Source organism: Rana temporaria, chromosome 1 (assembly GCF_905171775.1).
Source record: "Rana temporaria chromosome 1, aRanTem1.1, whole genome shotgun sequence".
NCBI lineage: Eukaryota > Metazoa > Chordata > Amphibia > Anura > Ranidae > Rana > Rana temporaria.
In genome coordinates this window covers 630,866,418-630,880,234 of record NC_053489.1, presented here as the reverse complement: position 1 = coordinate 630,880,234, position 13,817 = coordinate 630,866,418, and the positions used below count along the sequence as shown (strand labels likewise).

The 13,817-nt window shown below is 40.9% G+C and overlaps 1 protein-coding gene across 1 annotated transcript in view; it reads left to right on the top strand.

Moving 5' to 3' along the window:
• MAN2B2 (mannosidase alpha class 2B member 2) overlaps positions 1-13,407 on the top strand; it is an 87,073-nt gene extending 73,666 nt beyond the window's left edge. Inside the window, 2 exon segments of the mRNA XM_040335403.1 lie at positions 9,204-9,318; positions 13,079-13,407. Of these exon segments, the coding sequence (XP_040191337.1) occupies positions 9,204-9,318; positions 13,079-13,167 (204 nt within the window). The 3' untranslated portion in view covers positions 13,168-13,407.
• The last annotated feature ends 410 nt before the right edge of the window (positions 13,408-13,817 follow it).

Genomic DNA, 13,817 nt, shown 5'->3' with positions numbered 1-13,817 from the left:
AGTTGCTGCTTTCATGTGATCTGTCAGTTGCATGATTCCAAAACGAAATTACGATTACCTACTGAGAACACTTGTGTTTTGCCACAATAATCTTCTATGCCATCTGAATAGTGTGCAGTGACTGCTGCATATACTCATTATCCTGACTTGTCATAGTAAGAAACTGACTCATTGTGAAAGTATCCTGACTGTGTAAGATCGTGAAAGTGCCCTTATTGTCTGCCATGCCCAGTTTGGCACTTACCAGATACTGTAGGTGTAAACTAGACACATCAGTATCATTTTTTTATGCTTCCCTGGCATACCTGGGCGCTGAAAAAAGCAATTCGGATCTCCATCAAGGTCTGACGAGGCTTCTGGACAACTACTGGGCCCACGAGGTTGTCTTATAGGTGATCTGACATTGAAAAAGGACTGTTCCTTTTACATATGGCAGTTTTATTTGTGTAATGTCCTTATCTATATCCAGATTGTGCTCAAAGTAAACCTGCCACAGACATGGGCAATTCAAACTGAGCATGTGAAGGAAAAACACTAATTAAAGGTCAACGTCTGTAAACACAGAAATGGTGAAGTTAATTTGGGGATATGGGCTTCCAAAGTTTTATACAAATCCTTGACTTTTTCTGAAAAATTTGAGTGTGCCCCACCCATTGCGTATACCCTTGATATGTAAAAAAATCAAAATTGAGCATAAAAGGGCATGTTAACATGCAATACAACATGCCAACTTATGTCAGCGCACATGTGTTCTCCTGCGCTCACGCACACATTGTAGTACAAATGGACTCTTATGCCTCGTGAAGTGAACACTACCGGTTTTCCCATCAGGAAAACTGTCATGAGAGCTTTTGGCCGGGAATCCCAGCCGTGTGTATGCTCCACAGTTTTCCCGACAGGAAAACTGTGGGGGAAATAAAGAGAACATGTTTTCTTTTTTCCTGCCGGGTTTCCCGGCGGACTTTTTCCCATCGGGAAAACCGGTCGTGTGTATGCTTTTCCGAGGGGAAAAAACGTGCATGCTCAGAATCAAGTATGAGACGACGGGAGCGCTCGTTCTGGTAAAACTAACATTCTTAATGGAGATAGCACATTCATCACGCTGTAACAGACTGAAAAGCACGAAGACTGAAAAGCGCAAATCGCCTCTCACCAAACTTTTACTAACGAGGATCAGCAAAAGCAGCCCAAAGGGTTCACCTTTATAGTCCCATCGTACGTGGTGTACTGAGGGCTCAAAATTTCAAGTCCTGAGCTACTAGCCAGGCCTTAAGTGTTAGATAGTAAGGTGCATGAACCAGACAACAGGGAACCTAAATGCACTTCCGGCGCCTGGGATCTAATATCAACTGATCCCAAGTGAAGAAAAAGATGTGTCAACAAGTGAGGTGGATTCTATCAAATAGTGGTAAACTTGATAAAAGGCCAAGAGCAGCTATTTTAAAATGGGAAAAAACCCATTGACAGTATAAAAACAAAGTATCAAATAAAAAGAACTATGGTTCAAAAATGATAAAAACAGCGCTGTGTAATAAAGTGATAAATAACCCCAAAAGAGAGGTTTCTATTGAAGATACAGATGTGAGGTGCTGGGTGATCAAAAAATAGGTGGAAGTGCACCCTCAAATCTATTTAAGATTCACCCATATGCTGTGAGAGTGCCCACTTCTGAAAAAAAGGCTTGACGCAGCCTGAAAAGGGGATGTTTAGAACTCACAAGCACTCCTTCAAATGATCCTCAAATTCCTCTGTGACGGTCAAACTTGGTGATGTTACATGTAAACAATAAAAACACTAAAATAGTGAAGCATTGCCAACATTAAACCATACACTCTAAGTGGGAAATAGTTCCCTATGTAAAATGCCCGTACAGGAAAATAAATAAGAATGAACAAAAAAAGCAAGCCTGTATTCTCTGCTGATGTCTGCTGTCGTCTCCGTCCTATGGACACCAGGGGCCGCACGAGTGCTACTAACGCTGGCAAACAAGTGGATGGTTTGTAGACTGCAGGTAGGCTTCCGTGTTGCGCTGTTGTAGCCACGCCCTGACGCGTTTCGTCACTTCCGACTTCAACAGAGGGCGTGGCTACACAGCGCTGTCACTATCCCTTTGTAACCCGTCGGAGACAGCCATTGGATGCGCATGATCCGCCCCCCCGGACATGATAGGTGCACGCCAGACCAAGAGGAGGGATAAGCATCAGCTATACCGATTAGGGAAAGAGTAGGGGATTGTGGACTAGTAAACGGCTGCACTTTTAATCGAGAACTATGTCTCTCAAAAATATCCGCAAACTGGATGCTTATAACAATTAAAATCACGGGGGAAACTATTTGTAAATAATTTCAGCAATCCAGCATTGGTTATAAAAACGTATGATTCAGAAATGAATACGTATGATTCAGAAATAAATGACAAACTAGGAAAAGTCCCGCTCAGCCAATCATAGAAGGCCTGGGCGGGAGTTATGCAAATAGGCAAGTAGAGTATGTAACAACTATCTGAAAGCCGTGCCTTCCACATCCAATCATCAAAGGATGGAAAAGGTTGTTTCCACAGACTTGGTTTAGCAACATGTATAGTAAAGATTCGGTCATTCCAGATACTACACCAAAGGTGTAAGGAAATGTTATTGGTGTCTATATAAATATTTGGGGGACAGAGCAAAATAAATAAAAAGGTCGTTCGAGAGAAGTAGCTATGTGACAAAGATAACAGCGTGTGTAGTTTATTGTTGAAACCAAAAAAAACCATTTAGAGCCTACAGAATAGAAGTGTCATCTGTGGAATTTGTCACATGTTTAAATCCTACTGACTTTTAATATGGTAATTGTATATATATAGCGCATACTCCTGGTTATAGCATATTGAGTTATGGTGATCATAGAAATACATGAGCTAAAAAGCATACCCATTATAAATTTCTCATTAGAAGCACCTGTAGCGCCAATAAATAAGTGCCGCAGTGGGACCATGTTGCAGCAAATAAATATAATATTATAAAATAATACTATATATGATATCATTTATAAATAAATATTTTTATAAAGAAGAGGGATGATTAACAAATGTTAGTATCGAGAAGAAGGAGGACCAATTCGAGGTATACAGGAAAAGGGATTGGTAGCAGACAGACACATGTATATGTGTGTGTAGACATATATAAATAAATAAAACATAATCAATGTGCCAAAAAAATATATATATATAAAAAAATATATATATAAAAATATAAAAATCTATATAAAAATAGATATATAAAAATTATAAACATATAAAAATAGGTATAAAACACAATATATATTTACACGTTACCCAAGATACATAAGGATATAGAAAACCCTCCTGGAAGGCCCATAGTAAATGGGATTGGCTCTATATCTTCACGTCTTGGTCAATCCTGGACCATTACCTGCAAAAAAGTGTCACTGTCACAAAGGCCTACCTTAAAGACACTAAAGATTTACTTCTCCAATTAGAGGAAATAAACCTAGCAGGAAAGGACGAGATTTTTTTAGTAACAGCTGATGTGTCCTCGTTATACACGGTAATACAGCACGACGATGCACTTTTAGCACTAAATTGGGCTCTGTGTGCAAGGGAAGATATAACTCATAACCTTAAAAAGTTTCTAAGAAACTGCTTGGACTTCTGCCTTAGCCATAACTATTTCTGGTATGACGGGTGTTTTTATTCACAGAAAAACGGCGTAGCCATGGGGGCTAAGTTTGCCCCCAGTATAGCCAATCTATTCATGGCAGAATGGGAAGATAAGTCCATTTTTAACCAGAGACCCAAGGAGCTATTGTTTTATCATTTTTTGGACCTGAATATTTATAGGAATGGTGACAGATTAGGAACTAAGGTGTATTTTAAACCTACTGATTCAAACAGTTATCTACCAACACACAGTGGACACCATCCTATGTGGCTTAGAAATATACCTAAGGGTCAATTTATGAGGGTCAAACGCAATTGCACTGAAGATATTGACTTCATTTCGCAGGCCCTTGTTCTCAAAGATAAATTCATTGAAAAGGGATACAAGGACTATCATCTGGAAAAAATTATCAAAGACCTCTCTCTGATACCTAGAGCAAACTGTCTTCTGACAACTAGGTCTATGCCACCAAAAACCAAAAACACACATGAGTGGAGTTTTATTTCTGGATATCACAGCCAGTACAGGGAAGTAGAGAGAATTTTTAAAACTCATTGGCATATTCTGTTTTTAGACAAAATTTTAAGTTCAGTTCTGCCGACCAATCCTGGGTTTATATATAGAAAGGCTGTGAGCATCGGTGATAAGATTGTGAAGAAGGTGCTGGATGTCCCAAAGAAACCACCTTCCTTCTGGGACAAAGATTCATTTTTTCCATGCAGAAAATGTCTTCCCTGCAGAGAAGCTGACAGATCTAGAGGTCCCGTGGAAACCTTCACTTCTACATCGAATGGAATTGTATTCACTGTAAAAGACTTCATTACTTGTAATACCACTCACGTGGTTTACATGTTGGAGTGCCCATGCAGGCTATTATATATAGGTAGAACTAAACGTGCCCTGAAGGTCAGAATTGCTGAACACGTGGCAAATATTAAGTTGGGATATAAGGACCACAGTGTATCCCTCCACTTTAAACAGCATCACAACCAGGACCCAGCTGGTCTCAAATTTTGGGGTATTGACCACATTAAAGCATCATGGAGAGGTTCTAATATAGTAAGAGAACTCTCAAAACGTGAAACTGAGTGGATCTATGCCGTTGATACTTTATTGCCAAAAGGCCTCAACGTTGAACTAGATATAAACTGCTTTATCAGTGACTCTTAAACTACCTATTAGGCAGTCCACAACAATACATCTCTCAATGACCCTTATTTTTTCGGGGGGGGCACATATATACACAGATTCATCTGTGCTATTTCTCCTTGTTTTAGAAATTTTTATGGGTCTGGTCTGATTGATGGATTTTTATTGATGCTTTATCGGCTTTTATCTCCCTAGTTTTATATTGTGTTTTATACCTATTTTTATATGTTTATAATTTTTATATATCTATTTTTATATAGATTTTTATATTTTTATATATATATTTTTTTATATATATATATTTTTTTGGCACATTGATTATGTTTTATTTATTTATATATGTCTACACACACATATACATGTGTCTGTCTGCTACCAATCCCTTTTCCTGTATACCTCGAATTGGTCCTCCTTCTTCTCGATACTAACATTTGTTAATCATCCCTCTTCTTTTATAAAAATATTTATTTATAAATGATATCATATATAGTATTATTTTTATAATATTATATTTATTTGCTGCAACATGGTCCCACTGCGGCACTTATTTATTGGCGCTACAGGTGCTTCTAATGAGAAATTTATAATGGGTATGCTTTTTAGCTCATGTATTTCTATGATCACCATAACTCAATATGCTATAACCAGGAGTAGCGCTATATATTATACAATTACCATATTAAAAGTCAGTAGGATTTAAACATGTGACAAATTCCACAGATGACACTTCTATTCTGTAGGCTCTAAATGGTTTTTTTTGGTTTCAACAATAAACTACACACGCTGTTATCTTTGTCACATAGCTACTGCTCTCGAACGACCTTTTTATTTATTTTGCTCTGTCCCCCAAATATTTATATAGACACCAATAACATTTCCTTACACCTTCGGTGTAGTATCTGGAATGACCGAATCTTTACTATACATGTTGCTAAACCAAGTCTGTGGAAACAACCTTTTCCATCCTTTGATGATTGGATGTGGAAGGCACGGCTTTCAGATAGTTGTTACATACTCTACTTGCCTATTTGCATAACTCCCGCCCAGGCCTTCTATGATTGGCTGAGCGGACTTTTCCTAGTTTTGTCATTTATTTCTGAATCATACGTATTCATTTCTGAATCATACGTTTTTATAACCAATGCTGGATTGCTGAAATTATTTACAAATAGTTTCCCCCGTGATTTTAATTGTTATAAGCATCCAGTTTGCGGATATTTTTGAGAGACATAGTTCTCGATTAAAAGTGCAGCCGTTTACTAGTCCACAATCCCCTACTCTTTCCCTAATCGGTATAGCTGATGCTTATCCCTCCTCTTGGTCTGGCGTGCACCTATCATGTCCGGGGGGCGGATCATGCGCATCCAATGGCTGTCTCCGACGGGTTACAAAGGGATAGTGACAGCGCTGTGTAGCCACGCCCTCTGTTGAAGTCGGAAGTGACGAAACGCGTCAGGGCGTGGCTACAACAGCACAACACGGAAGCCTACCTGCAGTCTACAAACCATCCACTTGTTTGCCAGCGTTAGTAGCACTCGTGCGGCCCCTGGTGTCCATAGGACGGAGACGACAGCAGACATCAGCAGAGAATACAGGCTTGCTTTTTTTGTTCATTCTTATTTATTTTCCTGTACGGGCATTTTACATAGGGAACTATTTCCCACTTAGAGTGTATGGTTTAATGTTGGCAATGCTTCACTATTTTAGTGTTTTTATTGTTTACATGTAACATCACCAAGTTTGACCGTCACAGAGGAATTTGAGGATCATTTGAAGGAGTGCTTGTGAGTTCTAAACATCCCCTTTTCAGGCTGCGTCAAGCCTTTTTTTTCAGAAGTGGGCACTCTCACAGCATATGGGTGAATCTTAAATAGATTTGAGGGTGCACTTCCACCTATTTTTTGATCACCCAGCACCTCACATCTGTATCTTCAATAGAAACCTCTCTTTTGGGGTTATTTATCACTTTATTACACAGCGCTGTTTTTATCATTTTTGAACCATAGTTCTTTTTATTTGATACTTTGTTTTTAGGCCTTAAGTGTTACTTGCCACCAGTTGCCCCACCCAAACCCTAAACTGCCCGCCCCTAATCACGCCCTTGTAAATTATCTCATGAAATTACACTGTTAAATGCTTTATTTAGGATTAAGTTGCATAAATAAACAAAGACAACTTTACCAATATCAACCCCCCCCCCCAAATCCAGCGCATCTATGCTTTCAATATTCTCCCCAATCCATCATACCTATGCCTCCAATTCACCCCCCCCCCCAATCCATCATACCTATTCCACCCCCCCCCCCAATCCTTCATACCTATGCCTCCAATTCACACACCCCCTATTCCACCACCACTCCCCCCCCCCAATCTATCATACTGTATGATAGATTGGGGGGGTGGTGGGATGGAATTGGAAGAATAGGTATGATGGACTGGGGGTGGGGGTGGAATAGGTATGATGGATTGGGGGTGGGGGTGTGAAATAGGTATGATGGATTGGGGGGGGGGGGGGGGGAATTGGAGGCATAGATTCAGACCTACATTTCCATCCCCACTTCCCAATCCATTTTATCTATGCCTCTGAATAACCCCCCCCCCCCAAAAACCAGCACATGCTTGCTCTCAATCCCATGCTCCCCTCCTCCTTTCTCCCAACACACATCCTGTTTAATCCCTCATTGTACCAATGCCTCCAGCACACTGTCATGTTTACCATTCTGCAGCCACGGGGATCAGTCATCTGCACACACTGAGGGAGGGCCGAGATGTGCAGCAGGAGGGAGATGTAGAGGGGTGGTCCCAGACGGCTCCTTATGCCTATTGAAGTCCACGGTCTGTAACTGGGCGGGGATGTGCAGCAGGAGGGAGGCGGAAAGGGGCAGTCCCAGGCGGCTCGTTATGCCTATTGAAGTGCACCGTCTGTGTAACTGGGCGGGGATGTGCAGCAGGAGGGAGGCAGAGAGGGGCGGTCCCAGGCGACTCTTTATGCCACTTGAAGTCCAAAGTCTGTGTGCCTGGGCGGGGATGGGCAGCAGGAGGGAGGCGGAGAGGGGCGGTCCCAGGCGGCTCTTTACACCTGTTGAACAGCATGCTCTGCGAGCCTGGGCGGGGATGTGTGGCAGGAGGTGGAGTGGGCGGTCCCAGGCGGCTGACTTTATGTATTGCAATGGGCGCACTGCAAGCCTGTGCGCAGCGGAGGACACTGGCTACACATTCCTGAGACAGCACAGACCTGTCCATACTCGCCCTCCTCATTTGTTTACTCGCCAAATGCGAGTAGGCGAGTGCAAATTTTGAGGGCTGGTGTACGTCACTGCGCTTTGGACGGGCGGTAATTGGCCTGAACGTCTGTATGCAAGGCAGGCTTGAGAGAAATCTCTGCCGAGAAAAGCGAAGGGCATAAGGCTCATGTACACTCCTGCTGATAAACAGAAGTTTAGGAGCAGTTGGGCATTTTTTTCAGCTGCTCCTGAACTCTCCTCTATGTTATTTTATCAGTACATGTACACAGGGTCGTTTATAGTAGTTTCTAGACAGTTGATTTTAGAGGCTTTTTTTCCAAATACAAAAAAAATGGGTTTATAAGCTGAGTTTAGAGGCATTTCAACCACCAAGCGTTTATAAATGTGGTAACTTGCATTTAGCCACGTTTTCGTTTACAGGTGTTTTTTCATTTTTGGCTATTTCGAAAAAAATAAAAAAGCAGAAATGATGTTCTAATTTTTTTTTTCCTTCCACGTGATTGGGTATTCTTTTGCAAAATGAAGCCTTACTTCATTTACTAAGCTCTGTAGCTTGCCGAGTGCAACTGCACTCTGCAAAGGGCACGGTCTATTTGCCTTTAGTAAATTCAACACCTTAGTCTAGATTTTCATATAACTTCAGCTGCTTGTATTTGTAAACTAGTTATGTTTAAACATGCAGTTTTCTAAGGCTGCTTTCACACCTGAGCGTTGCCAGTTCATAAAACGCTCATAAAACACCTGAAAAACGCCCAACAAGCAAATTCCCATACATTTTAATGGCACCTGTTCACATCCGAGCGTTCTGTCACCTGGATCAAAACGCCGGAAAAGCGCCCTAAGCTCAAAAAAGAACATGAGCTTCTTTGGGGCAGATTGCAGGCGTTTTTCTGCAGTTTACATTGGTGACCTGTACAAAATTGCGCAAAATCGCAGTAAAAACCACAGCAAAATCGTGGTAAAAACACGCGACTTTAAAACGCTCAGGTGTGAATGCAGCCTGAAGGTAACCCCTTTTTTTTTTGAGCATATATTGCCCAAGTTTACCTTTATATCAGCTGTCTCTTGATATTCTATATTGTATAAAGTCATTAATGGTTTTCTTCTGATGGTAGAATGAGTGTATTAAATAATGTATTGCATTTAGTCTCTTCTAAAAGGATTGGGTGAAGTGACATTTGTGGAGGAGCGCTCTCTTACGGGAACATGGGATCTAAATACCATGGAGAGATGGAAATGGGAAACCACACAGAGCACCAAAGGTGAGTTAAAGGGTACTGTCACTCAAAAATGTTCCTTTTTTTTTTTTTTTTTGCCTTTTACACAAGTCTCATATTCAAAACAAAAATGTAATACATTTGATGGATTTGATTTTTAGCTTGCACAAAAATTTAATGAACAATCCAATTGCTGTCTGTAACAATACTAAAATACTTCCGGTTTTACTTTTTGATGACCAATAGAGTGACTTCTGTCTGTCTGTCTCTCCAGGAAAATTGACCTTCTCTGTGCTGTTTACCATTATCCTCAAAAGTGAAATTAACCACTTGCCGACCAGCGACCTACCTGTACGTCACTAGACTTTAAAGTGGTTACACTGCGATGATGCCTGCAGTGGCAGGCATCATCCCGCTACCGTTTTTTTAAGCGCCGACAGTCAGCTGGCTTGTAAAAGCAATCCTAGCGGCTAACTGGCTGCTGTATTTCTTTTACAAGCAGTGGGAAGGAACCTTCCAAGACTTTATCGGAATCTCCCATCCCACCAGGAGTCTTTCTCAGCCGGCACTTCCACTGGCTGATCAGGGAGCCAAACAAAGACCGGATTGGCTTTGTTCAGCTCTCGGCTATGGTAAGTCGGAAGCAATGACCTGGCATCACTTCCAGTTTACCCGTATGTCTACAGCGCCATTTTCAAAAATCAAAAGCATTTGAACTTTGATCTTGTGATTGAATGCTTTTAAGGGCAGAGGAGGGATTTAGGGTCTTATAGACCCCAGACCTCTCTATAAAGAGTATCTGTCACATGCCTATTGCTGTCACAGAGGATTTTTACATTCCTTGTAACAGCAATAAAGGTGATCAAAAATCTAAAAAAAATTTAGAGCAACAGTAAGAATATCATTTTTTTTTTAAGTCCTTCTGTGCTTGTGTGTAAAGGCGAAGTACGTGTCAGTCCTGCACACACATGTCCCACACATGTGAGGAGGCAGATCATGGGCAGTAATTCTAGCACCAGACCTAAAGTGGTAAACTGTAAAGGCTTTTAAAACACCACCTATGGATAGTAAAATTCACATTGATCGCCGTTGCATGGGCGTGTGCAGTTTTAAATTGTCACATGTTTGGCATCTTTTTACTCAGTGTAACCTCATCTTTTATATTTTACTTATTTATTTTTTGCATTGAAATTCAAGAAAGTGTATTTTCCCCCAAAAAATGTTTTTGAATAATCACTGTGCAAATACTGTGTGCCAAAAAATTGCAAAACCCACCATTTTATTCTCTAGGCGGGCCTGCTTTAAAAAGCAGATAATGTTTAAAGGTTCTAATTAATTTTCAAGCAAAAAATACAGATTTTTACATGTAAACAAAAGTGTCAGAAAAAGGCCTTTTAAACCTTTTAACCACTTCAGCCCCGGATCATATTGCTGGTCAATGACCTGGCCCCTTTTTGCGATTCGGCACTGCGTCGCTTTAACTGACAATTGCGCGGTCGTGCGACGTGGCTCCCAAACAAAATTGGCGTCCTTTTTTTCCCACAAATAGAGCATTCTTTTGGTGGTATTTGATCACCTCTGTGGTTTTTAGTTTTTGCGCTATAAACAAAAATAGAGCGACAATTTTGAAAAAAAAAAAAAATTTTTACTTGTTGCTATAATAAATATGCCCCAAAAATATATTAAAAAAATATATTTTTTATCAGTTTAAGCCGATAAGTATTATTCTACATATTTTGCGTTTAAAAAATCGCAATAAGCGTTTATTGTTTGGTTTGCGCAAAAGTTATAGCGTTTATAAAATAGGGGATAGTTTTATGGCATTTTTATTAATATTTTTTTTTTTTACTAGTAATGGCGGCGATCAGCAATTTTTATCGGTACTGCGACATTATGGCGGACACTTCGGACACTTTTGACACATTTTTGGGACCATTGGCATTTTTATAGCGATCAGTGCTATAAAAATGCATTGATTACTATAAAAATGCCACTGGCAGTGAAGGGGTTAACACTAGGGGGCGAGGAAGGGGTTAATCATGTTTCCTGGGTGTGTTCTAACTGAAGGGGGGGTGGGACTGACATGGGAAAATGACAAACCGCTGTTCATACATTGTATGAATAGACAATAGGTAATTTCCCCCCCTGACAGGACTGGGAGCTGTGTGTTTACACACACAGCTCCCGGTTCTCGCTCTGTAATGAGCGATCGCGGGTGCCCGGCGGGGATCAGGGGCGAGCGGGGAGCACGTGCCCCTAGTGACTGATTTGCGAGGTGACGTAGATCTACGTTACCTCGCGCAGGGGAGCCGACCTGCCGCCGTATAACTGCGGCTGGTCGGCAAGTAGTTAATAAGGACAATATTTCTGGGGACCTTCATGACAACAAGGATTTCCATCACTTCCTGTTCTTCTGTCTGTAACTCCACACGGTAATGCAAGGCTTTCTCCCTGGTGTGGAGAAAGCCTCTTGAGTGGGGAGGCGGCGAGCAGGAGTGTCAGGACGCCCACTAACACACAGCTCCTTTCTCTAGCTGCAAAGTAGAGAGCATCCTGACCCTCCTGCTCGCCCCCTCCCCCCTCAAGAGGCTTTCTCCTCACCAGGGAGAAAGCCTTGCATTACTGTGTGGAGTTACAGAGAGAAGAACAGGAAGTGAGGATTTCTCAGTAGAAATAAGGACATTTAAAAGCAAAATGGAAGGATGAGGTAAGTGAAGGAGGACTGCACTGAGGTAAAGGAAGCTATTTAGGGAAAAAAATCTTTTACCTTTACTGATAGCGGCGGTTTACCACGTGATCGCTCCGTCCAATGACGGAGCGATCACTTGTAAACAAACCGGCATCATGTGATGACGCCGGTTCCTCCCTCCCCTCTCTTTACCGAACGGTACAGTGTGAGAGGAGAGGGGAGAGAGCGGATGCAGCACTAGTGCTGTGGGCTGGATCTGTGACAAATGCAGTCACAGATCCAGCCATCCATACCTGCTCAGCCATCCCTGCCCCAAACTGATACTACTCTACTGTGCAATACTCTGCAATACCCCACAATACTCTGCAATACCCTGCTCTACCCCACAATACCCTGCAACGTCACCTATGGGGATTTTTAAGTAGCAAAGTTTGGCGCCATTCCACGAGCGTGTGCAATTTTGAAGGGTGACATGTTGGGTATCTATTTACTCGGCGTAACTTCATCTTTCAAATTATGCAAAAGAATGAAGAAAAAATACTAAATTTGCTAAATTTTATAACAGAAACAAAGAAAAATTCATTTTTTTTACAGAATTTTCAGTCTTTTTTCTCTTATAGCGCAAAAAATAAAAAACCCAACGGTGATTAACTACCACCAAAAGAAAGCTCTATTTGTGTGAAAAAAAGGACAAAAATTTCATTTGGGTACAGTGTTGCATGACTAAGTAATTGTCATTCAAATTGTGAGAGCACAGAAAGCTGAAAATTGGTCTGGTTATTAAGTGGGTTTACGTGCCTGGTGGTCAAGTGGTTAAGCTGAATTTAGAAGCCGATTGGTTACCATGCACAGTTGCACCAGATTTTGCACTCTCCAGTAAGTCAACCCCAATGTCAATGTACGCACCCCTGCCTTTGTTATTGTATAGCTTTAAAACATAATAATCCTTTTTTTCTTTATAAAAAAACCCTAAAGATTGTGGCCAAGTTATCTCACAAATGCCGTGGTAAAATGCAATCAATTAGTTGAGCGGTGTATATTTCTTCTTAATGTCCAACGCTTTGGTCTGCTAACTCATTAACCACATGTGACAGGAAATGCTTTTTTGTCTTGCAGATCAAATGCAACCTGCAAAGACCCTAGAAGACTTTGTTCTTACTGTAGAACCAAAGGAAATAAGAACTTTATTTGTGTACTTTCAGTAAACCCCTACCAAAGGAAGAAGGTAAAAGGGTTACGTGACTACTGATAACTGTAAAAATCATATTCTAAATGGAGCCACACTTGTGTGGCAACTGGAATTCTTAGATGTATGTCTGCTATGCAGCCCATAGCTTGATGCGACTATGTTAGGGTAAAAGGCAATAAAAGGACGTTAGGGATTTTTCTCTGTATACAGAAGACTGAAACATCAACCCCCTTCATTGTAAGTATGTTCTGTTCTCATGATATGTGACAAATGATACCTATAATGACTCTTAAATGTGTAGTATGTCAATATGAGTGAACAAAGCAGCGCATGTGAAAAAAACTTAATCACATTAAACAATTTAAATAAATAAAGTGCTGCCACCTTAATGTGAAAGAAATCGGTGCAACAAAAATGAAAAAAGCTGCACAAAAAGAGATATATAAAGAAATATATAAAGTCTATGAGTCCATGAAACTTGGTGAGTCCAAATAAAACTGTGATTAGTATGTGATCTTATCACAAAAGAAATCTTCTAATATTCTTCCACCACACCACAAGTGTTGAAGGTGAATCCTCCACCCTTATAGACTGCGCACTCACCGCAACAAATTGCCTCACACTCTCGTGTTTTGGCAAAATGAGTGAAAAATGGGATCCCTAGGA